Raw genomic sequence first — 27166 nt, 5'->3', positions numbered from 1 at the left:
TGGTGTCTTCAGCAGTGTGATCATCACTGTTGAAGTGATGGGCTACTGGAAATTCAGTGGTGTTAATGCGAATGCTTCTTAAGTGTTCTACAAACCGGTCTGCTAAACGCCTTTTAGTTTCCCCAATATACAATGTGTTGCATTTCTTGCAGATAATGCAGTAGACTATTGCTTTAGAGGTACATGTAAAATGTTCATGAATGTTGAATGAAGATTTAATGCCTCTAATCTCTCAGAATGAATGTATTTACAGGTATTGCATTGTGGTCTATTACATGGATATGTGCCTTTCAAAGGTTTCCCAGAAGGATGAATATCACTGTACCACGGATTCTAACTTTCTAACTAATTTTATATTCTTATATTCTAATATTCTAACTAATTGTTTCATCAACAAATGTGAAAGAGAAATTCAACAAATAGATTTTAACCAACCTATGAAACAGCATAACTTATCTAAAGAGGAACACATTGCACTGCGGAACATACAAAACCGAGATGACATTGTAATAAAACCTGCTGACAAAGGAGGAGTAGTGGTTGTCTGGAGTTTTCTACACTAAGAACTGCAATGATCTTGCTCACTTTTTACAGGCCACTGTCATTTCCACTATTAATGATGCAATGATTAATCTCAAACAATTTGTTACCCTCATCTTCATGTAATCTAATAGTGGAAAACCCCTGTTGCAGTCGTTTTTACTTGCTTCCGAAAATCCACAAACCAAACAGTCCAGGCCGCCCAATTGTATCAGTCTGTTCCTGTCCAACAGAACTGATCTCCAAATTTCTTGATGAAATCTTCAAACCCCTTGTTGAATCACTGCCTTCCTATGTTAAAGACTCTACACATTTTCTAAAACAATTGTATAATTTCAAAGACTAGCACCCTTGTGACAATATTATTCTTTTTACAATGGACATTAAAAGCCTCTATACTGTTATACCAAATAATGAAGAGTTACTTGCAATAAAGCACTTTCTTGATGAACGGATAGTGAAAGAACCTCCAACAGATATCCTTCTGAGACTGGCTGAACTTGTGCTCACATTGAATTGTTTTTCCTTTGATGGTAATTTTTACACTCAAGTAAGGGGTGTTAGCATGTGAACTAAAATGGGACCATCATATGCTTGTCTTTTTGTGGGATTGGTGGAAAACAAATTTTAACAGCAATACAATGAAAACACACATACACTATATCTTAGGTACATTGACGACATCTTTGGAATTTCCACCAGCTCCAGTGAGGATTTCAAACAGTCCATTCAGTCAGGAACACATTCCCACCCAGCCCTGGATTTCACATGGAACATATCAGAAACTGGCAATAGTATATCTGTCTTAGACATTTCCATCACTGTTTTGAATTCCACCATTAACACCACTGTGTACTACAAACCAGCTGATTCATTCATATCTGCAGTATGACTCCTCACACCCTAAGGCTTGCCGTGACTCGATTCTCTATTCACAACTGTTAAGACTCAGACGTATGTGCAGCGACGATCAAGATTTATTCGCCAAAAGCGAGGAGATCTGTGTGTTTTTTGGAAATTGTGGCTTTCCAGACAAGATCATCACTAAAGCTAAATACAACTTTACAATTTTACAACAAGACCCATCTACAGAGCCTATTGATGTCATATAGAAGAGACAAGAATATTAGAGAATATGTGGTACACCGTGCTATTCGTCCTTCTGGGGAACCTTTGAAAGACACCTATCCATGTAAATACATTCATTCTGAAACAGAGATTAGAGGCATTAAATCTTCATTCAACATTCATGAACATTTTACATGTACCTTTAAAGGAATAGTCTACTGCATTCTCTGCAAGAAATGCAACAAATTGTATATTGGGGAAACTAAAAGGCGTTTAGCAGACCGGTTTGTAGAACACTTAAGAAGCATTCGCATTAACACCATTGCATTTCCAGTAGACCATCACTTCAACAGTGATGATGACACTGCTGAAGACATCACAGTCTGTGTGATCAATCAGTACTATGGAACAAATGTTGCTTGGAAACAAAACGAACGAGAGTTTATCTTCAAACTGGGAACTTTAGAACCTGTGGGAATGAACAGAATAAAAGAAAGCAAATGGATAAATACACTGAACACGACTATGCCAGCGGGACTCAACAGAAAAGAATGAACTAGTTAACTTCAATAAATATATAACATTTAAATAAATAAACAAAATTCATTCAAAAGTTGTGCATGCTGATGCTCTGGGGAGGCCTAATCAAGACTGATCCTCAGAGCCAGCATTGCATGATATAATAAAAATATAAGTTTATATAAAGTAATGTTAATTAGAATTAATACAGATTCAAAGATAGAAGTAGAAATGATGTCACAATATATAGAACACCATTACATCATGGAAGAATAAATCATGGATTTGAATGTAAACAATATCAAGTAGTTGTCATGCCGTCAAAAACCTATGAATACCTCCAATGTTTTGATTCAAACACAGGCTCCCTTGAGAAAGATATGTACAACATTTTGAAACGTTGGGCAGCTGGCTCTTTGAGATGTGTGTGTGTGTGTGTGTGTGTATATATATATATATATATATATATATATATATATATATATATATATATATATATATATATGTGATCATAATTTAAACATTTTATTTAACATCATGTAATCAAAGAAACTACTAAATGTTATTGCAAAAGTTTACCGCAAGCCATAATAGTAGTACAGTATTTCGAAATGTCACATTTTTCATTTTTTGATAAGTATATAGAAAACTATACAGTGGTATGTCATTTAATATGTTAACATAACATTATTCAGCGGGTTTCATTCAACTTTATGAAGCTAAATTAGTTATTCAATAGGGTGATGCAAAACTTTTGGCCATAGCTGTACTATATGCGCACTTTATTTTCACTGTAGGGGCCCATTCATTCAGTTGCCTAGTAAAAAGCCTGGAGCGTGTCCAGCTAAATCCTACAACAAACACTGGAGTAATTCCAGAACATCTCTTCAGACCTGGAATGAACCAGAACTGGCAATATGGCACATAGTCCTTCTGGTTAACAGCCTGTTGTGGAAATACTCAAGTTAATCTCCTCAAGCTGTGTTAACCTTTTAATTGCACACATGGCAGTTGTGCTCAGCAACTATGAAACATGTTGTTACTATTTAAAGTGGTTGGCACTAACAAAATATATATTCTTACTTGACTTTCCCTGTATACTGGAGGTCTTTAAATGTTTAGTTGTAAACATGATATCTGTTACTATAATAGGTTAAAGCCTTTCTTCCATGTAGCCTTACACTTCCTTGGTCATTTCATGTGGAGAGTAACATTTCACCCACTACACCCCTTATTCTATCATTAACCAACCAGCTGCTTTCCCCTATTGAGTGACATACTTCACTCTCAGTAACATGCCTTCACCCTGAAGACACTGACATTAACTAGGATGTGATGCAGTAGCTTACTGCTTTGAAAGGAAGGCATGCAAACAGAGAACACTGTAAAACCACAGGGACCACAATAGTATTTCAACATCACACCTTTACTAGTGCCAGAAATAGCCACGGATACCATTTCTTACATCTCTTGGTATTCCATTGTGTTGTACCGACTAGACTCAAGCCTGCTTGTCTTTTATAATATCTAACAAGGTCAACATCTGAGCTACTCCTAAATCCTTTTCAACCTAACCCCCGCCCAAGTCCAGTTTACAGGCCCACGAAAAAAGAATTACAGCTCACGGTTATGTGAAATTGTGGCTTGGCTGGCATCAATGTCACTTACCCAGCGTCCTTTCCAGCAATCTTAGAACTCCTTTGTAGATCCCTCTTGAGGCACTGTGTTCATTCTATAAATTTACTTCAGGATGGACTTGCAGAACTACAACAGGACCATGACCAAGTACATCTGTCATCTGAGGTTTTTCAGTTGCCTGAGAAAACAAGCATACATTTGCTGTCACTTTAAACTTTTGTTTTTGCTGTCCGAATTGTTCTCAATTTCTCAATTACCTAATTAAATCCAGTTATTGGCTTAATTAGTGAGCATTAACCTGTGCTCCAGATCTTAAGCCACTTAGACACCTATAAAACCTTCAGGACTGGGACTGTCCATGACCGGGTCTAGAGGCATGCTTATTTATTTATTTATTTATTTATTTATTTCTTAGCAGACACCCTTATCCAGGGTGACTTACAATTGTTACAAGATATCACATTATACATTATTTCATATTATACAGATCACATTATTTTTACGTACAATTACCCATTTATACAGTTGGGTTTTTACTGGAGCAATCTAGGTAAAGTACCTTGCTCAGGGGTACAACAGCAGTGTACCCCACCAGGGATTGAACCCACGACCCTCCGGTCAAGAGTCCAGAGCCTTAACCACTACTCCACACTGCTGTTGATTTAAGGATTAAATAAGGGGCTGGGGGAGGCATACTGGTACAGTATATGATCTATTACAAACAAGTTGGTGATTTGCAAATATTGCTATACACTTTAGTGGCTTAGCAGTTAGGCTGGCATCTAAATGGTTTGCTTTTAGTTTGATTTGTGATCAGGATAGACCACAATAGCCATGGCAAGCTTTTTATGTTTACAGCAGGCGTTTATTTGCTGCTCAGAGGAGACGACAGGTAATGTGTAAGACATTGGTTTTATTGAAATAGGACCTGGTCCACTTGTTAATTTTAATGCTGCTGTCATGTTTTGATTTTAGGGAAAGGACATGTATCTGATTTTGGAGAACAATATGCTGAACCTGGTTGACCCCATGGATCGCTCCACTCTTCATTCCCAGCCCATTGTGAGCATCAGAGTGTGGGGAGTAGGCCGGGACAATGGGAGGTAAGAAAAGGTCAATTTCTGCCTCCTCTTAAAGTGGTTACCATCCCACAGTTGTCGTCATATGCAATAGGAGTTTTTATATTTTTACAGAACAAATATTAACAGGAGGTTTATATCAGTTCATTGTATCTGTGTGCTTGGGTGCATAAAGAATAGGCTAACAACATAACAGTACTAGCTTTTTGTAATTCTTTAAACCACGTTTTGTGTTTGGGGTCTAATGTTTGCTAAGAAATAAATAATAATGTGCATAGCTGAGGAGTCCTTTTGTGAAAGACGCAATATAAATTATCTTTCTTAAAGATTTCAGAGACATTCTATCGCACTGTGACAGCTTAAGTTTAATAAACTAATCATCAGGATATTGGTAAAATATGTTTCTATGTAAAGATATTCCAGATATGAATGTTTTGTACGTTTTAAATTAGAGGATATAAACTGTTGGTGTGCGCAGACTTGCTGCTGCAAGTCCCATCTCTCCCCGGCGGGTGTCACTGTTATTCGGTTGTCCTTGAATACTTCCCAGTATTATTTTGGAAGGGTAAGGACTTTGATAAGAACAGATTTAAATGTTGTATTGACATTTCCTGAATGTTTTAGATATTTATAAGTTGATCTTATTTGAAAGGTTGAGTGCCTGCATCTTATCGGGATGAAAAGACGTCTGGTTAAATACTGTACTACTTCCCCACATATTGACTTATGTTTGTATTTTTATTCCATCTGATTTGGCTTAGTTGGTTTATTTTCCTTTTTCCAAGAAGGAACATGGGGAGACAGTTCTGTAGATAATGTAACATTGAAAGGCTTTTATCTCGACATGTTGCAGAAGCCTTTGCAGGTTCAGGGGTGTTTTTGTACTATAGATACCTTGTTGGTTATTTCATCTTCACTTTTGAGATTTAAATCTGTCACAGATATGAAACTTCACAATTTGTTTATGATCCAGATCAGTCTATTGCACAAATATCAACCAGTCATTCGCTCATTTGTTTGTTCATATGAAAACTGCAAAAGAGGAGAGAGAGAGAGAGAGAGAGAGATAATACTATAATACTATTTTAACAGGGTAGTATATTCTCTTTGGACAAATTGTACTGGTTATTAAAATTGGTGCTGGTTATTAACATTGTCATCGCAGTGAGTCAACATTGGCTGTAAATTGTTGTTGTCCAAAGAGAATATACTACCCTATTAAAATAGTATTATCTGACAAGCTGAAGTTAAGGTTTAGTGATGCTGTGTTATTTGACTTTAAAGGATTTTTCAAAGGATGTTATGAATTAAGAGCCAGGTTTGCTCAAACTTGTAGGTGCAATTTAATGGGTTTGTGTTGCTGTTTATTTTTGTTTTCAAACACTTCGAAGTAACTTTGTGAATTTACTAAAATACTGCTTGTCTCTGTGTTGTAGAAGTGTATACATCCCACTGCCCTCTGTTGCTTTGACAGTTACACATATCCTTCTGGAACAGTTTCAGCCATGCATTTAATCTAGCTTACCAATGCAATGAATGCCCTTGACCTCATGTGTCCACGGCCACCACAGGAAAGTGACACAGAGTGGGAAAACAGAGGAGCAAAAAGTTATCCTTTTCAAAAGATTTGTTCATTTGTGGGGGGGGGTGGGGTGGGCATTGGTTGTTGTCAGTCAGGAATTTTTCTGGGGTGTCCCATCCCCATTTATTGTAGTTTGAGAGGTTGTACATCACATCTTTCATGTTCTTAGTGCTTCTATTACAATATTTTAATGCAGATCAACTGTAATACTTACAATAGCCATCCAACAAAAAAGCTAAACTCCACAATAATCTGCATGGTGATTTACTTAACAAAATTAATAGGAAGTTCAAAATAAGAACATTGTACCCCCCCCCAGTAGGGGAAATGGTGTGCTAACAAGGGACGAACCTTTTCTCGTTCTCAAACTTTTCTTATGTTCTTAAATTCATAATTGGCTCTTGTGCAGGATTATGAGGGCCCTCTGCATGCGTTTGCATTATTTTTGTTTGATATTCTGTTAACAACTGTTGTTGGTTACATTTTACAGCAGTATTGAGCAGTTGTATGAAAATCGAACAATATTTTATTTTAACAAATTAAAAAATGTTCTATGCTTGCCTCCTCTTCAAACAGTGCTGATGCTATAGACTCTGCAAGATCACTTCAACTTTCAAAGTATAGCATGTCTGTGATGTGGTCATGTTTTAAGCTGCTAAATGCTAAATGAGACTTCCACTTTATTCAGGGACGGCAAATAACCCATTCAGATGAAAATAAAGAGACCCGTGGGCTGGTTTTTGTTGCAGTGATGTGACCCCATGTGAATGTTTTTATGTTGGTTCCAGTTTGGAAACATGTGGGTGGCAGGGTTTCATTAGTGCTGCACAGAGTATTACGTATTGTAGTTCAGATATATATATATATATATATTTTTTTTTTTCAGACAATAATGAACCATTAATAATGTAGAGCAGCTGGTACAAAGTAATTATTGTGTGTGGGTGGGATTGTCAGCCTGGTCTGTTCCTTTTGATTTCGAACCAGACATATGAATAGCTTGTTTCCATTATGTAAAAAAAAAATGCTGCGGTTGGAACATTTACTAACGGTTAACCTCTGTAGACCTGGACTCAAATCCAGTGGTCTCAGCTTAGTAAACTAAACCACCACCAAATTTGACACACTTGGCAAACCAGATACAAATGGCTGATGTGGATTAATGCATAGATGATAAGAAAACTACTTCAGATGTGTTAACGTTCAATAGATGTTTTATTTATTTTTTAAATGCTTCTTACACATAGATTACACAATGAAAAAGCGGCAGCAGTATTTAAGTTTCTGATTGAGTCATGTCTGTATATTGAAAGTTAAGAATGTACACCTGCTGGTGTTCAGTCTAATGGAAGTCTTGGGGTGGGATGTGCCGTGCCATATATATATTATGAAAAAATTGATTTTAAAAGCAGAACCTACAAATGTAGACAAAATAATTGATGATACCAATAATTAATAACAAAAACAACAATGTAAGGGATTTCTAATAGAATGATACAATCCCATTTTGTGCATCAAAAACATACCATGTGTCATTCTTCCAACATTTAATTGCCCTCAGCATGAGATGTTTTCAACATAGAGAAGATTCTGTTGGCTTCCGTGACACACATCATATTGATTCCAGCCGAATTGTTGATGTCATGCCCTTGACTTCATAACCCAGGGGAACTTTGGCCAGCATTGCCCACACTAGGATAACTTGGGGGTTGTCTCAAAGTCAGCCTTATGACTATTTGTTTGTCAGAAAAATTGCATTTTGCTGTCTCGAAGTAATGGGAAATCCATGTAAGTGGATGACTGATGGTTTTCATTCCAGTTTCAGAGCTTACAGTATATACTGAAGTCATAACTGGAACAAGCTTTTCTCCTAATAGTATTTTATAAAATATAATTTTAAAAACTCCTTCGGAAGATGAAAGGCAGTCTAATGATTTTTGACCAGATGATTTTTAAAGACATACTTCAATAAAACATTGATGAAATGAAGAGATCTGCTGATGAAAGTTTAATCTTATAATATGCCTGGGAGCTTGCTCTGGGCGGGTGTCTCCTTCTGGGGAGAGCTTTATTATTCTCTTCATGTGGTTTGCTGTTATCAGGTCCCTTTAATTTAATTTGTCTATAACAAAGTATCTATAAGTTAAACTGCCAGTTATGCTAGCATTTGCACAAATACGATAATAAATGTTGGTAATAACTTCAATTGTAAGGATTTCAGTAAGTCTGTCACTCACAACAGTCAACCCTCTGGCTCTTAAAACTGGCATGCAATGTGCAAACTCCATGAATCTGTGATTATGCTGGAAGATGTCAGGCTACAGCTAGTTTGACTGGGACAGGGGGGAGGGGTTAGCAGGACAAGAAGTTAAGGTCATGAAGGGCAAGGCAATGTTGCCTTCGTTGGGTGTGAAGATTCAGGGGCACCAAGGTGATTTCATACTCATTCATAAAACAACAAAAAAGAGCCTATTATGTTGATTAAATTCATTCAAACAAACACAAATCAATGTTTTCCAAGTGATTCACACCCTAATTGTTACGAAAATAAAACATATGTCACTTTTTTAACATTGTAAAAATAAAATGGCATAAAAAATCAAATTTAAAACAGCATAAAGTACAAGATATTTGGGTTTAAAATGTAAAAAAGGCCTGGAACACAAAGATGGTTTGACAGGTGTGATATATCAACACTAGATGTAATACTAATAGTCTACTTGATGCATTTTGTAATACAGAATTATCACAAAATGCAAGAGACCGAGCTTGTACTTGCATAAAGTTAATGGCTGCTTTATAACAGAAAAAATAGCCATACCTTTGTCTCGTTGTCATGCCTTTATTTTCTCTATAGTACAATAACATACTATCATGGAAAAACTACCTACTTCATTTAAAAATAAAAAAAGAAAGTAAGTAATGCAGTATTTCTACGGATAAATGAATACAATATATAACAACTACGTGAAATATTGAAGCAGGTTATATATTTATAGTCTACTGGCTATTTAAAGTTTGCAACAGCAATAACAACACTACTATGACTACTATGACTACGACTACTACTAATAATAATAATGAGCTTGTTATGTGAATGTTGGGTAGTGAGTTGTTTAATTTACTTCAAAACAAATTAAATGTTTGTTTTGTAAAACAAATAAAAAGAAAATGACCATATATAGCCTTTACATTGGTAAATAATTTATTGTTAAAGAATATTAAACAGCAATATTTCAAGCATTCACGGTGTTAGTTCTGTATTTATGCATGCTTATCAAACTGTGTTTGAAGTTGTCAGTGTTTTTGCTTGGCTCCTGCAGGAATAATTTAATGTGCTGCCTTGTTTTATTTTATTTTTTGGTGGCGGTGAAATTTAGATTTTCGCTGCCTCATCCATAATTATCCAAGTTCTCTGTATATTTCCTGCCTTAAAAGTAATCTATTTCTCATGCTGAAAAAAATCTTAGCTCACAGCAAAAGTAAAGGCTCTGAAAACTGAAAGGCTGTCTGTCTAAGAAACTGCTACTGAACTGGGTGACGTAGTCTTCGTACTGTGCTGGGGTATCTGGGGGAGTGGCCTCGATCATTACTTCCGCTGCTTTTGTGGGCTTTTTGTTTTTGTGTTTTTTGATTTGTATTTGTGTTTTTTTGATTTTGTGTTTGTGTTTTTCAATTTGTATTTGTGTTTTGCACTTCAGGGCCACCGTAGCGCACTGATTTCTTACCTAAACGTTTGGTAAATCCTAGAACACGTCGCTGCCGCGCTCTTCTTTCTTTTTTTTTTTTTTTTTGAAATTCAGAATGACCAATTATTATTTATTTTTTTCTCCAATTCCTCCGATCTCACAAGTCTAAAGCCAGAATCAGTTTTATGCCGAGCAATCCAGAGCAGAGGTGGGTGGGTTACCGATCCTGGAGAACAGAGATCAGCCCTGCTTTTTATCCACTCTGAATGGACTCGGTGTCTGGCCAGTAGGGTTCGCTGTTGTGCGATGAGGAGAATGAGTCTCTGCCAGTTTCCCATCCCCCACCCCTAGAGTGGCAGAGCCAATGTGACGCCCCCTTCGAAGTCCCCAGCAAAGTTCGGCCTCTTTGCACAGCCCGAACGCAAACTTACGCAAACGAAATGTAACCAGTACCGAATGGGTATTTACCTCCTAAAGACCTGAATCCTGAATATTGTATACCAAAGCTGTTCTTTGAGTCTGAGACGCAGCTGTGACCCGCCCCCGAGGGATCAAAAGGACTGTGCTCACAGATCTCGGCGTCATTTTTCCTTCAAATCATGGACGCAGCGACCTTGAAGGTTAATGGTTACATTTCTATTGCAGGGAACCAGGGTTATGATAATAGCCTAACGTTCGCTTTCAAGTATGGAATGTAACCATTACTGAATAATAATAACCTAACTTAAAAAAAAAACAGGAATCATGCTTTGTTACCCTTACCAATGGTACTGACAGGCGCACTTTTAAAAATAAAAAATAAAATAAAATAAAAAAAGGACTTGCTAAGCTGTGATGGCAACGCAGCCCTTAAAGATTTCATATCAGCCCGTCGCCTTTAGCGCTTTCCTGGTAGCGGTAGGTTTGTGTATTCCCCATGCAGAACGCAAAGTCTTTTCTTTGCACACTGAATAGATAACAGAACTGCTTGTTCCTGCTGCTGCTTTTTCTTATTAGCGCTTTATGCGGGAAAAGACTGAATAGGCAGTAAATCTCTTCCCCCTTTTTGTTTTTAGAAAAATCGCCTGTTGGGTATGAGCTTTTGCATGTCTTTGCTTAATAAGCGTCAGCCAGCAGTGGAGAATAAATTCATTTGAAAATGTTTGTGTCTCCTTCAGAACAAGATACAAATGTTAGTATGTGTTGTGGTGAGTCTTCATTTTAAAGCTTCGTCTGCTTTTCAGGAGTATGCTTTGTATTATAACAAGGTATTAGAAATGCAATAATTAACTGATTATTGATCACCATGGCTTTAATTTAAGTTATACATTCATTATTCAATTTACCACCCTGGTGCTTTATTTGAATCCTGAAAAAACAGAATGTACACACACGTTGCTAGACTAAAGCTCGTCTGTTTTATATTTGTTTTGTGACATTAGCAAAATAAATCATGTGTCTTGTTGCTTTTTAATAAAATAATTAATAATGTATGTATAATATTACTACAGTATGTACAGAAACCTGAGCTCACCACCATCTTCAGAGTGATTTATTGTTCATAATAACTTCGTAATTCATACTTCTAATGGATTGTTTTTTTTGCTTTGTAGCAGGTATTTTTTGGAAATCTGGTACAAATTGAGGTTACAACCATTTGCCTGCTGATTTTACCGTTTACCTTTAAAAAGAAAGCAAAACAAGAGAACTGTGAATAGACTAGTGAAATAAGAGCTCTTCACAAAGAAAGCTGTCAAAAGAAGTACTGCAGAACAGCACAAAAAACAGTTATTACTCCTACAGATATAAAACACATAGAACAAGTCAGCTGTCAATAAAAAGACAATGTTAAAAATTAAATTTGATGGGTAATCTCCTTATTAACAGCAGCTCCTTCTGCACCTGGACATTTATTTCAGCAGGAGGGTTTAATCTTAAACTGAATATATAAGACCTGTTATATAAGAGATTGTATAAATTATAAACTGTACTAACACAATTTACAAATGTTTCTTTTTGTGAGGTTACTATTGACCGCTTTTCAAAGTTGTTCTGTAAAACCTCTGCCCAGAATACTTATTGCTGGTTTAACTCAGATCAGCACTAACCTTATACTACCTAATGTTAATTTAGGTAAGATAGTGCGAGATTGGTGCTAATCAGGGTGTGAAACCAGTGATTAATCTGATCCACATTTATATTCCAAGTTGTACAAGTGCTGCCCTTACAGTGATTTATCACTTGCAATGTCCTTTCTGGCTATAATGCATCCCCCAGGAGATTAGAAACAGTGAAGCTCACAGGTCTCATTTATAGAAATATACTGTATATTTTTCTGTGTTGAAGGCTTTCAAAAATGCTCATTTTTATGGGGCACCGTGGCGTAAATTAACATACATACACATGGACAGCTCAAATGTTTTCTATTTAACTCTTAAACTTAATACTAGAAAAAGAACATTATCCTCCATTAACTCTTTACTGTAGGTACAATGTGTTCAGCCTTTTTTATCATCTGGAAAAAAGAATGAATTTGTTGTGAAATTCATCTTCATGCATATTCTTAAGTGCAGAGAGCTCCTGATACAACCATGTACTTCAATGACCCCCGTATGTTATTTTGAGTGGAATAATTTACCTCGTAATGTGCTGATAAGGCCCTAGGGCTGTGGAAAATCTGCAGTTGTATTATTATTATTATTATTATTTATTTATTAGCAGACGCCCTTATCCAGGGCGACTTACAATTGTTACAAGATATCACATTATTTTTGCATACAATTATCCATTTATACAGTTGGGTTTTTACTGGAGCAATCTAGGTAAAGTACCTTGCTCAAGGGTACAACAGCAGTGTCCCCCCACCTGGGATTGAACCCACGACCCTCCAGTCAAGAGTCCAGAGCCCTAACCACTACTCCACACTGCTGCCACCACTGCTCCACATTAGTGCTCCCACACTGGGGTTTTGATGAACAACAGCTTTAATCCAAGCCTGAGATTTTCCAGAGCATTTGTCTTTCTAAGATGAGCCGGGTCCTTGAAAACCAACGCTTTTACAGGCTGAAATTAACATTGTTCACAGCTGAGACCCACAGCTGAGACCGACCAAGAGCTCCTACTACGCATTAAAATAAATAAAAAATACATAAAAAAGAATGATATATGTGAAATGCATTTAATCTGCATGGCAGAAGGATGGAAATAGCACCCACATCTGCATATGCTTAGTTTAAGAAGCATTAAAAAAGAGGGGAGGTTTAGTGGAAGTAGGGGGTGGGTGAGTGTGTGTGGCAGTGGGGGGATGAGTTGGCAACAACAGCGGCTGCGTTCAGAATCCACTTGATGCAAAATGAATGAGCTGCCTTCCTCTCTGGGGGGCTTCACCACAGGTCATTGAAGTACATGGCTATATCAGGAGCACTTTGCATCATCTGATGCATACCGATGCCTGAGGGAGAGCAGGGACTAGCCTGAGTGCTGAGTGTGGTTGTGAAGGCATCTGACGTGCTGTGCATTCAGTTCTCCCGCTCTCTCTCTCTCTCTCTCTCTCTCTCTCTCTCTCTCTCTCTCTCTCTCTCTCTCTCTCTCTCTCTCTCTCTCTCTCTCTCTCTCTCTCTCTCTCTCTCTCTCTCTCTCTCTCTCTCTCTCTCTCTCTCTCTCTCTCTCTCTCTCCCCCTCCCCCCCCCAGCTCTCACTCACTGCAGTGAAAAAAGAGGGTTAGATGAAGTGTAAAGGGAAGTCTGCAGCACCTTTCACTTTGAAGAGCAGATACTGTGTTCTTTAAGCAAGCCTATAGTGTAATTTCCTTGGGGAGAGGGTGATTGAATAGGGTAGGGACGTCTTTGTGAAATACCTCCTCAAGTGATCCAGTTAATGACCCACAGATCATCGCAATGCTAACGTAGGGATGGATGGCTGTTTGTTTTACAGTAAGTACCTACTGCTCTCTCTTTTTCTGGTTCTTTAGTGATTGATTTAAAGTGTAGAACATATTGTTCTGAAGTTCATCTCAGAAACAGAATATTATTTGTCATTTTTTTTTTTCTCTTTTGAGACTCTTTAAAATCTGTCAGAACTACCAGAGCCAGGATTAGTGGTTTCTCCCCCTACCTAGACCCAGACATTGTGAGCTTGCATAAGCACAGCTTTACAAGAGAAAAGTTGGCAGTAAGTGTAGATTTTATGGCAACTCGATTTGGAGTGGCTGTCAGTGGGAGGCTATTCACACAGCGTGAAGACGTAAGGATGCATGTGGAAAGGGAGCACAGTAACTAGGGTAGTTTAAAGAAACAGTGTGTGTGCACTCTCTACTGATATTTGCATGAAGAATATGTTGCTGTAACCCCCTTATGAAGGATCTTCCACTGTATAATGTGCTGTTAACATGTGCATCACGTTTTGTTGAAATAAATCATTATTAATCTGATTCCTGCTGCCCTTTACAACATGTGTAGGCAGCAGTGTGGAGTAGTGGTTAGGGCTCTGGACTAACCACTACTCCAGAGTAGTGGTTAGTCCAGTGGGGGACATTGCTGTTGTACCCTTGAGCAAGGTACTTTACCTAGATTGCTCCAGTAAAAACACAACTGTATAAATGGGTAATTGTATGTAAAAATAATGTGAAATAATGTGATATCTTGTAACAATTGTAAGTCGCCCTGGATAAGGGCGTCTGCTTAGAAATAAATAATAATAATAATAATAATAATAATAAACCATTATCCTTCATTGACATCTATTAGGCAGACCTAATTGTGTGTTAAATGTATTGTCATTTTACTGCGGCTTGTTGTATGTGCTGCCCATCTTTTTAATCTTGGCTAGGATTTTTTTATATATTAGAAATTTGTTCTCTAATAGTATTTACCAGCAAATTTTGATTCGATTTTATGGATTCTGGTCAAGTGTGGAATGTGTGAAAGACACATGAACTTAACAGTTTATAAGGGAAAACTACACCTAATGTTGCATATATAGTTTGGACACTAAGTCTTTATTTGCCAGTAGGTGTCACTTTTTAAATAATGTCTAGTCCTGTTAATGGAATTGAATATTCTGAAGATTTTCATCACAACAGCATATTCCTGTACTTTATGGGGTTCACATTAAACTACAGCCCAGTTCTTTTGTGAAAAAAATTGAAGATAGCTTTTAAAACTGAAGTTTTAGGCATTATTAATCTATATCCACGTTTGAGTTTACAAAATGATTGTACCTTCTGTGTTTTATGCAATGTATTTCTGAATATTGAGTGGTGTTGGCATTTAGGGTAGCTGCTGTCAGTTGCTCTGGTGTGAACTCAAGCATTATCAAGCATTTCTTTCATTTTATGCTGTTAACCTTTACAGTTTAATGAGACTTCTTTATCCCAGAGTCCCCAGCTCTGGTGGGCGGCTGGGTTAGAATTTCTGATGGCAGCTGTGAATGCTCACTGTGTAGTCTGCATATGTATTGACTGTAGTTGGGCTCCTGCTGTGTAATGAAGATTTCTTTCTCATTTTCAGTGTACACCTTTGGTAATCCATCTTGGTTTCATGCTGTTGAAGTGGCATTTCTGTTGGCTGGGAAAGGGGAAATCTATCTTGTCGAGTCTATGCTTACTTAATCTCTGACATTTTGTCATAAATTATCCGTAGCACTATGACATCACTGGTCAGCCAGACACGTATCTACTTTTTTAATGAACTTTTTAATGATTAAGTATAAACATTGTTTCATGACAGGCTGTTGTGAATAATATGCTTACTAAAGCTCTTTCTGCAGTTGATAATACGTGAGGCACCTTGACTGGTATCAAACCCACCACAGTAGTATTTCTAATACCTCCAGGCTTTCCCTTAGTATGAGTAATTGCTTTTGATATTGCTAATTGTTTTTGATACTGCTGACAGACCCCTTTTTAAAACCACTTTAAATACAAAATGTAATTAATGTCTACCAAACATAGAGGTGCGGGAGGTTCTATAAACCAGTGGCATTTTATTTTTGTTGGTTGATTCTGGACAGACGACCTGTGTCGAAAGTGATTTTAGAGGTTACCAGCAAATCAAAGTGTTTCTTTTAGGAAGGAAGGAAGTGACACCACCGGATAAAATGTATCTCTACAGAGCTCACAAACAGAAGATGAACATTCCATTATGGAATAATTATGGTCGTTGTATGTGACATTTTGCACTAGCCATGTTTAATAGTACAGCTGTGGGAAGCTTGGGCTCAATCAAAACAAGGTTAATTGCACAATTGTGCAATACATACATTAACATACATTAGCTGCCATTAAGCCTGTGGTAGCAGACTAGGTTTTCATTTGAGCCTCTCCAATTCAATTCAAACAACCTGCCTTGCAATTGCAGGCATTTTGTGAAGCTAGCATGATATGTTATGATGTTTAAAAAAAAAAAAAAAAAAACAGGACCATAGCTATTCATTGACGAGGGTATTCCATGAACTAGCAATGTATTACACTTCAATTAGCAAAAATAACTGCAACCAGATCACCTGATTTCAAACATGAATGCCATTTAACCATTAACTTTTTTTAAGTTAAATTTTACCGCAGAAAAACAGAACCGTGTGAGCGCTAAATAAATTGTTACACTTCAGTGGTAAAAATAACTATTTAATGTACTTCTCTTTTTCTATGGCTTTTAATGACTTTGCAGATGTTTAATAAGGAAATAGTGCTAAAAATGTTCGTTATTGCTGTGATGAAGCTGACTGTCCATAAAAAAAAGCTACAGAGGAAATAACTAGACACTATAAAAAGCCTATTGGGTCACATATTTTTGGATTATAATGTACACAAGAGCATAACTAATGACAGAAGACAAACCCATGCCTATTTCTATATCTCTCTTGCCAAGAAAGAGGACCTTTAAAATGGAGTGATTCCTTATTTGAAGAAAGGGCATTGCTTTTCTGTAGCACTGGGCTATAGAATCATTCACCTACTTTTTGCTCTGTGCTTACACAGCAGAAAGTTCAGTGGTTGGAGACCTCTAATGAAACCCATATTTAAGTGGCTGAGTCGACTGAATGTCTTCAACATTTTGCATAGAAGCCATTTATCTAGTCAATATATTTTATCTGCTGAGAAAAAGGCTGCAGGAAATCGAAAATTGCAGGCACATTAAAATGTTGCAAACATGAACTGCTGTGCCATTGTATGAAATGAGGCTGCCACTGAAACAGTATGTTATTTTTTTTTAATATAAAACAAAATAAATAAATGCTTAAGTACACAAATAAACTGGTTGCAAAACCTGAATTAAACAACTTTCCTGATGCTACAAATGTTCTACATCAGGGGTCTCTAATCCTGGTCCTGGACGGCTCGTGTCACTCCTGATTTTTTTTTTTTTTCCCAACTGTACCCTAAATTAATTAATTTGACCAATTAAGCTTCTAATAAGCACTTTATTGGTCCAATTAAGTAATTTAGGGTACAGTTGGAACAAAAACCAGGAGTGCCTGGCCCTCCAGGACCAGGATTGGAGACCCCTGTTCTACATGGTCCCAGACAAATTTAGCCTTCGCTTATTGTAAATGACTTCTTATAATACAAATTAACTTAACACAAATTTAACGCAAAGTATTTTGCTGTAATTAAAATTTGATATCAGTGCTATTGTAACTTCAATACAAACTGACAGTATTAATTTGGCTTAGACTCCTGATAATAACAATTATTCATAAAACCTTTTTTTTTTTGCCGTTCCCTTGAAATTCGTTTTATTGAGAGTTCACTGTATATAAATTATATTAAATTAATTAAATATCTTCTTTACACTGGGCCCGACTTTTTTTTTTGGTGGTTAGGAAACTGGGCCAATGTTGGCATATATTTGGTTTTTAGTTAAATGTTTATTTTATTATTTCACTTCCATGACTAACAAGCCCTTTCCTGCTGCAGATATGGCCATGCCTGCCTGATTTATTTAGCAGTAGCTTAAAGTAGCTCACATTGTTTTCCTAATTAGATATTGAACACATTTTCAAAGTGAGTACGAAGGGACATTTTCTTAGCTAAAAACAGCTGTGCTCATATCAAACTAGAAGAAACAAACAGTTTTGCAAAAATGTAACATTACATTATTCTGAAATAATAATAATAATAATAATAATAATAATAATAATAATAATAATAATAATAATAACACTTTTTCATGCTTAACAAGTTTTGCATTCTACTTTTTCATCTTTACTGGAGGGGTAATTTCTCAAACTACAAAAACATCGAATACAGTATTTAGATAGAAAAAAATAATTTGTGAGGTTAACAATAAAATGGAGATACGACATCTATGCTTTTTAACTTTTGTATTGCAATTTAACATGTAAGCATAAAGAACCCCCCCCCCCCATAAAAGTAGAGGCATATCTATGGTTTAATTATGATTTTATTTATTTGTATTATTATTATTTGCTTATTTAGCAGACCCCTTTATCCAAGGCGACTTACAGAGACTAGGGTGTGTGAACTATGCATCAGCTGCAGAGTCACAACATCTCACCCGAAAGACGTAGCACAAGGAGGTTAAGTGACTTGCTCAGGGTCACACAATGAGTCAGTGGCTGAGCTAGGATTTGAACCGGGGAGCTCCCAATTACAAGCCCTTTTCTTAACCACTGGACAACACAGCCTCCTGCAATAATATAAAATAAATAGATAGATAGATATTTTTATAAAATGAGTATTTTAAATATTCTATCCTAATTGGTCAAAACAGGTCACATGGGGGGTGTTGATATTACAGCATATCACCAATGGGTTGGCACTTTTTTTCAAAAAGGGGCAAATCACTAGTAGATATCCATAGACCACTAGAAAAAAAATAAATAAATGCAGACATTGGAATTTATCGCAATAAACATTAGTGACGAGATTTATATAAATGTTGACCTTTTGGGAAAATGAAGTGTACGTAATAAATTGAATGAATCTGAATCGGACACCAATGATTAATTAAAGTAGTGAAAAAAGTCAAAAGTAAATATTCAAATCAATTCAAAACTCGCCATTCTGATCGCTCTGCTGCTTCTCCCTGAAGTACAGCGTTTCCGTATCCCATTCTGAAAATTAAAAAAAAAAAAACCTTAAACTTTCAGCTTTTTTAAAAAAAAGATTTGGATCGCTCTTTAGAGTCTCTGTCCGTTTTTCTCTGGTTGGTTGCATCTCCTGCCCTGCCTGCTGCCACAGGTCCCACCCCCTGCGCAGCTGTGTGATCTGATGCAGAGTACAGTATTTATAAATGCACCTCGACAATTCTTGCCATACCTTTCTCTCCACAAATGTGCGTCTTTTAAGTATAACTGGAAATGTAATTGTAACTTACTTAACAATGAATATTTCTGTAATAAAACGAGGGCTCTTATTAAAGAAATACACACAAAGCAAAAATCACTATCTTCCATTAAAAAATGGGAAATGTTGAAATATCAAATACAAAACCTTTCTATTAAATTTGGTAAAGAGTTAGCTAAAATTAGACAAATTAAACAATCTAAAATTATTTTGGATATAAACCTAATTTGCAATAAAAATGAACTAAATAATGAAGATAGATCCAAATTAATGACTTTGCAGTCACAGCTAGACTAACTTTATAAAGATAAAGCCACTGGGGCTTTTATTTGTTCTGAAGCAAAGTGGATTGAAATGGGTTAAAAAAAATTATTTCTTTTAATTTAGAAAAGCAAAGGCAAGGTAAAATAATCTATAACTGCTCTCCTCATTAATCAAAAGATAGATGACAAAAATACAGTTGCTAGTGAAATGTATCATTTTTACAAAAATGTATAGAATTCCACATTTTCTCAAAGTTTTTATTTTTTCTTATACCTCAAATTGATGAAGACTACAAATATATAACATAATCTGATCTCAAAATCGGGGAACTAGATATTGTCATTAAACAGTTACCCAATGGGAAGTCACCTGGCCCTGATGGTTTAACTGCTGAATTCTTTAAATGTTTCAGGTCAGATCTTGGGGAGCTTTTATTTTTGGCTTTCAGTGAATGCATTAAATTAAATTAATTGTCCTGTACTATGAAACAAGGCCTCTGTTACCTAAGCCGGGTAAAGACCCTTTATTTGTGGATTATTGGCGTCCAATTACTTTATTCTGTTGTGATTTACAAGTTATTAGCCCACGTTTATGCAAATAGACTTAAAAAAAGGCATTGCTGAAGTTAACACCCCACTCAGCCTTTATAAAAGGCAGGCATATTTATAACCACATACGTCTATAAATTTATAAATACAATTAAACTTATGTACTCAAATATTATTAGCTCTGTTTCCTTGAGTTCAGGATCCCCCCCCCACCCTCCTTGATTTGAAATTTCAAGGTGAACTTATGCCTATTCATAAATGTGTGATAGACAGCATAGACTCTATTCCAATCAAAAATGAAATTAAGTACCTAGGAATTACCACTGCTAAAAAACCCCAAAAAAAGAGAGAGTTGTTGAATATCAGCAATAGACTGGAAATAACTAAACTAACACTCAGCTTTTGGTTACAGAGAGATTTATCTATCTCCTGGACATATTCTCTTATCAACAACAGAGGGGTAAGCCAGATTGATATACCCATCTTGGTCATTGTACGTTTCCCCCCAAATATTAAGCACATAAATTCTATCATCTTTAAATTTATATGGCGTAACAAAAACCATTTACAACTAGTAAAAGATTATTCAGATGGTGGGCTCAAAGCCAATGACTTTGAATCCTTGATCGGGACCTTTAAGTTAAACTGGTTAAGGGCCTGTATATACAATAATGATTCTATGTAGTTTCATATTCCAAATCATTTATTCAGAGAACTGGGAGGTTTGGAGGTTGCTTAAATGTGACCTGTGATGTTTCAAGACTTTCTGTAAAATGATCAGACTATTACAAACAGGCATTGCTGTATTGGAAATCCTACTTACTCAACCTTGTTGATTTAATGGCTTACACTTTCTAAATAATAAATGTAATATCAAATGGCTTTGTGATGCTCTAAATATGGCCATATTTAATGACTTCCAGTCAAAGTACAAGCATGGTATCACAGATCAGTTAAGGCTTAGAAAATCAAGAACCTTCTATTTAACCTGTCCAATTCCACCAAAGCTAAAGGAACTCACTTTAAAATCATTAGTTCTATATATCCATCCAGTGAATCTCTTCATAAAATATTTAGTTTTTAAAATAACTCTTGTCTATTTTGTCTATTTTGACATTATATGGTATTTTAATGCAACCTGTAATTGTGACATTTTTTTTGTTGTAAATCTTATTATTTTGTTAGCAAAATGTTCACAAATGTAAATGGGAGGCTTGAAGCCTTCAGTCATAGCCTTTACCAATGAGGTCAAACTTCATGTAAGATCTCTAAAAATGGTCAATTCTAAACTAGCATGTAAACCACATGATTTGATAAATACCTCCTTGTTTAATAACATAAACAGTTTACAATTTCTTCATGTTATTGATCTCTTTAACATGCCATTAATGGAATCTGAATGTAGTGTATCAACCCCTGGCAATGTCTGTTGTATTTCTTCTTCTTTGTTATCATGTTCCTTTCCAATATGTCCCTCATTTGTAATGTAATTTTTGCCTTGTTAAAAATTAAATAATTAGAATATATATATATATATATATATATATATATATATATATATATATATATATATATATATATATATATACAGTACTGTGCAAAAGTTTTAGGCAGGTGTGAAAAAATGCTGTAAAGTAAGAATGCTTTCAAAAATAGACATGTTAATAGTTTATATTTATCAATTAACAAAATGCAAAGTGAGTGAACAGAAGAAAAATCTACATCAAATCAATATTTGGTGTGACCACCCTTTGCCTTCAAAACAGCATCAATTCTTCTAGGTACACTTGCACACAGTTTTTGAAGGAACTCGGCAGTCAGGTTGGCCCAGACATCTTGGAGAACTAACCACAGTTCTTCTGTGGATTTAGGCAGCCTCAGTTGCTTCTCTGTCTTCAAGTAATCCCAGACAGACTCGATGATGTTGAGATCAGGGCTCTGTGTGGGCCATACCATCACTTCCAGGACTCCTTGTTCTTCTTTACGCTGAAGATAGTTCTTAATGACTTTCGCTGTATGTTTGGGGTCGTTGTCATGCTGCAGAATAAATTTGGGGCCAATCAGATGCCTCCCTGATGGTATTGCATGATGGATAAGTATCTGCCTGTACTTCTCAGCATTGAGGAGACCATTAATTCTGACCAAATCCCCAACTCCATTTGCAGAAATGCAGCCCCAAACTTGCAAGGAACCTCCACCATGCTTCACTGTTACCTGCAGACACTCATTCGTGTACCGCTCTCCAGCCCTTCGGCGAACAAACTGCCTTCTGCTACAGCCAAATATTTCACATTTTGACTCATCAGTCCAGAGCACCTGCTGCCATTTTTCTGCACCCCAGTTCCTGTGTTTTCGTGCATAGTTTGGCCTTGTTTCCACGTCGAGGTATGGCTTTTTGGCCGCAAGTCTTCCATGAAGGCCACTTCTGACCAGACTTCTCCGGACAGTAGATGGGTGTACCAGAGTCCCACTGTTTTCTGCCAATTCTGAGCTGATGGCACTGCTGGACATCTTCCGATTGCGAAGGGAAGTAAGCATGATGTGTCTTTCATCTGCTGCAGTAAGTTTCCTTGGCCGACCACTGCGTCTACGGTCCTCAACGTTGCCCGTTTCTTTGTGCTTCTTCAAAAGAGCTTGGACAGCACATCTGGAAACCCCTGTCTGCTTTGAAATTTCTGCCTGGGAGAGACCTTGCTTATGCAGTATAACTACCTTGTGTCTTGCCATGGTGTATGACTTTTGACAGTAAACTGTCTTCAGCAAACTCACCTTGTTAGCTGAGTTTGGCTGTTCCTCACCCAGTTTTATTCCTCCTACACAGCTGTTTCTGTTTCAGTTAATGATTGTGTTTCAACCAACATATTGAATTGATGATCATTAGCACCTGTTTGGTATAATTGTTTAGTCATACACCTGACTATATGCCTACAAAATCCCTGACTTTGTGCAAGTGTACCTAGAAGAATTGATACTGTTTTGAAGGCAAAGGTTGGTCACACCAAATACGGATTTGATTTAGATTTTTCTTCTGTTCAATCACTTTGCATTTAGTTAATTGATAAATATAATCTATTAACATGTCTATTTTTGAAAGCATTCTTACTTTACAGCATTTTTTCACACCTGCCTAAAACTTTTGCACAGTACGGTATGTATATATATATATATAGTAAACATCCGGTTCATAGACCATACGAGTGTTCTTGCAAACTGCATTGTGAACACAAACAAACTCAGTCCTGAAAAAAATGGAAAAGGACCAAAATAAACAAACAAAACAACCTTTGTGTGCAGATAAGTGTGAACAGAAGCACACTGATACATTGTTTCAAACTAAACGAACCAGACCGAGTCTGTTTGAAACGGACACGGTGTGAATGCAGCCTTGGATTACTGCGTTAACCTCCTACAGTACATTATTGAAAAATAAAATGTATTTGTTTCAGCGAGTTGCAAAAAAAGACATCTTTCATATACTAGGCTGCCACTATTGTGAAGCCCCTGTTTACTTGTTCAGTCAATGCCTGAAAGCCATGGCAGGCAATTCCGAGTAAATGTGCCCCCATCTATAGGACTTTGAAACTTTGGATGGGCAATTATTTTTATTTTTCAAGGGATGGAGCCTCTTTATTTTAAATTTAAATATTTTTAAACTTTTTTAACTAGATTTTTGACATGTTAAGTTTCCAAGTACAATATAATATGTATTTGTGTAGTTTCTATTTGTGTTTGTGGCATTATAAAGGCATCTACTGTTGATAGCACAGTTTTTGTTTTTTAATATATAATTGTTTAAATAATAATATAAAGCATTTTTTTCTGCTTGGAACAAAAGGTTAAAAAAAAGGCTTATACTTTACTGTATGCCTAAACTGCTAAACAAGCAAGAATTTCAGTGAGGTGATCTCCTGTAATGCAGCATTTTCTTGCTAGTAGTTGCAGGAAAATGTTTATATAGCTATTACTGGATGGTCAAGCATAATGTCTTATTGGGAAATGAAAAGTTGTCTATCTGTATTCATATTTACCAAGTTTATGGTCATACGAGTTTCAAATGATTTGAAATTGTCTTAAATCTCCGGTATAGACAGCTTAATATTTCCAGCACCTTTGCTCCCCTTCTCTGCCATTGATTACCAAAGGTTTCCATTTACCCCATTTTAGGTCTACTCAGATGTAAACTGTGTGTAATTACAATCGAAACAACCTTTAGTTTGGTATTAATTGTCAGAATTGTGCTTATTTTTTTTAACAAAGTGACCTTAGCCGTTACCATTTTATATATTTATTGCAAAACGTTTCAGGATAAGGCATTCTGATTGTTCATTTAAGGTTGAGTACTCTCAAACTAAATACCCTGTAGATTTGATATAGTTTATATTGTTCTGCCAGGGGGTCACTTGGGTCCTTTTGTAAAAGGGTAAAACAAAAATTAAAATAAATAACCTGTAATTGGACCTGAAGGTTACAAAAAGGCTTTGAGCAATTCAGATGTATTTAGAAGCATTCCTTATCTATTTGATAAGGCGATATTAGGCCAGGTAAATCTATGCAGTGTATAAGTAAATAAAAAAATACATTTATAAAAGGTCATACTGTACATGGCTGCAGCTTATGCACATTCGATCTTTAAATAGCTTTCACCATTCATTTTTAAAGCATTACTCATCATACTGGAAGGATTTTTATTTTTAAATTAGATCGAGTTTAAATTATATACTATACATATTTATTATTTTTTTGTGTGGTTGGTGGTGGGGGGATTTTTAGCCATTTGCAAAAAATGTACATTAGCATAGTCCATTACTTTTCTTCTCCTTGATTCCTCTCCTTGATTTTGTGTATTCTGTACTGTATGTGGGTTTTTGCTGACTGTATATCTGCTTTTTTCTTTTACTGCTTTCCTGGATTCAGAGAGAGGTAAATCTTTTCTTTTCATTTTCATTCTCACTCGGTCCAAGGTAGAGCTACAGCCAACCCCTGGCACTGACCGGCCTATACAGGGATGCTTAAATCTCGTTAACCTTGGCAACGGTGTTATCAATTTATGGCACTGTTTGGGGAATGTACGATCCTACACATGATGCTCCTTGCACATGCTGTATTCATCAACCTATATCTTCCTGCATTGCAGGTGATTAAACATACCATCAGTCTCAAATAAGATATATTTTATTCTGCATACACCACTGGAACTGAATGTTACAGCTGCTCCACTAAGTTGTGATTTGCATCGAGCAGCATTCTTATCTCATTAGAAGCACCGTTCTTGCTGATGCAAGCTGTATAGAGATTCTAAGAAAATGCAGTTCCTGTCTGATGTTAAATGCTTACTATCTTCCAGCTAAGACAATTTATGTATTGGAATATGTATTTTAATTCACATAAAATGCATGCATGTTTTACAAACAAACCATTTCATATAGAACAGGGCTTCTCAAACTCGGTCATGGGGACCCCCTGTGGCTGCTGGTTTTCATTCCAACTGAGCACTCATTTACTTAACTAGACCCTTAATTGAACTGATAATTTGCTTAATTAGACCTTTTTACTTGTTTTCAACTCTTGATCAGTTGCAGATTCCAAGTTAGCTATAACATTTGATAAGTAACTTGAACTGCAACTGTTTAAGAGCTGAAAACAAGTAGAAAGGTCTAATTAAGCAAATGGTCAGCTCAGTTAAGGGTCTAGTTAAGTAATTGAGAGCTTGGTTGGAATGAAAACCAGCAGCCACAGGTGGTCCCCAGGACCGAGTTTGAGAAGCCCTGATATAGAACATATTTACTGTATAGTCCTTGGACCAACATGGATTTTACATGTTTTGAATATTCTTTCAAATTTCAGATTCATATTTTAATGTTCTTTCATTTTAATCAGCTGTTTCTATAGCAGTATATTACATTTGAATAATATCTCAACCCCTGATTTAAATTGATACAATGTAAGAGATTTGTTTATGCCAAAACTGATTATATATATATATATATATATATATATATATATATATATATATATATATATATATATATAAAGTGTGTGTGTGTATATATATTTATATGTACAGCTCTGGAAAAAATTAAGAGACCACTGCAAAATTATCATTTTCTCTGGTTTTACTATTTATAGGTATGTGTTTGGGTAAAATGAACATTTTTGTTTTATTCTATAAACTACTGACAACATTTCTTCCAAATTCCAAATAAAAATATTGTCATTTAGAGCATTTATTTGCAGAAAATGACAACTGGTCAAAATAACAAAAAAGATGCAGTGTTGTCAGACCTCGAATAATGCAAAGAAAATAAGTTCATATTCATTTTTAAACAACACAATACTAATGTTTTAACTTAGGAAGAGTTCAGAAGTCAATATTTGGTGGAATAACCCTGATTTTCAAGCACAGCTTTCATGCGTCTTGGCATGCTCTCCACCAGTCTTTCACATTGATGTTGGGTGACTTTATGCTCCAGCAGGACAATGCTCCATGCCACACCAGCCAGGTCAATCAAGGTGTGGATGGAGGACCACCAGATCAAGACCCTGTCATGGCCAGCCCAATCTCCAGACCTGAACCCCATTGAAAACCTCTGGAATGTGATCAAGAGGAAGAGGGATGGTCACAAGCCATCAAACAAAGCCGAGCTGCTTGAATTTTTGCGCCAGGAGTGGCATAAAGTCACCCAACATCAATGTGAAAGACTGGTGGAGAGCATGCCAAGACGCATGAAAGCTGTGCTTGAAAATCAGGGTTATTCCACCAAATATTGATTTCTGAACTCTTCCTAAGTTAAAACATTAGTATTGTGTTGTTTAAAAATGAAAATGAACTTATTTTCTTTGCATTACTCGAGGTCTGACAACACTGCATCTTTTTTGTTATTTTGACCAGTTGTCATTTTCTGCAAATAAATGCTCTAAATGACAATATTTTTATTTGGAATTTGGGAGAAATG

General features: G+C 36.2%; 1 protein-coding gene across 7 annotated transcripts in view; it reads left to right on the top strand.

Moving 5' to 3' along the window:
• Positions 1–27166, top strand: part of LOC117421176 (amyloid beta precursor protein binding family B member 2-like) — a 128682-nt gene that overhangs the window by 83418 nt on the left and 18098 nt on the right. For all 7 annotated transcript variants that reach the window (XM_059032641.1, XM_059032642.1, XM_059032644.1 and 4 more), the window contains one exon: positions 4741–4868. In XM_059032641.1, the coding sequence (XP_058888624.1) occupies positions 4741–4868 (128 nt within the window). The remainder of the gene's footprint in view (positions 1–4740; positions 4869–27166) is intronic.

The sequence above is a fragment of the Acipenser ruthenus genome, chromosome 1 (assembly GCF_902713425.1).
Source record: "Acipenser ruthenus chromosome 1, fAciRut3.2 maternal haplotype, whole genome shotgun sequence".
Taxonomy (NCBI): Eukaryota; Metazoa; Chordata; class Actinopteri; order Acipenseriformes; family Acipenseridae; genus Acipenser; species Acipenser ruthenus.
The sequence above is the reverse complement of the archived record's forward strand: the minus strand, read 5'-3'. Positions and strand labels throughout refer to the sequence as shown.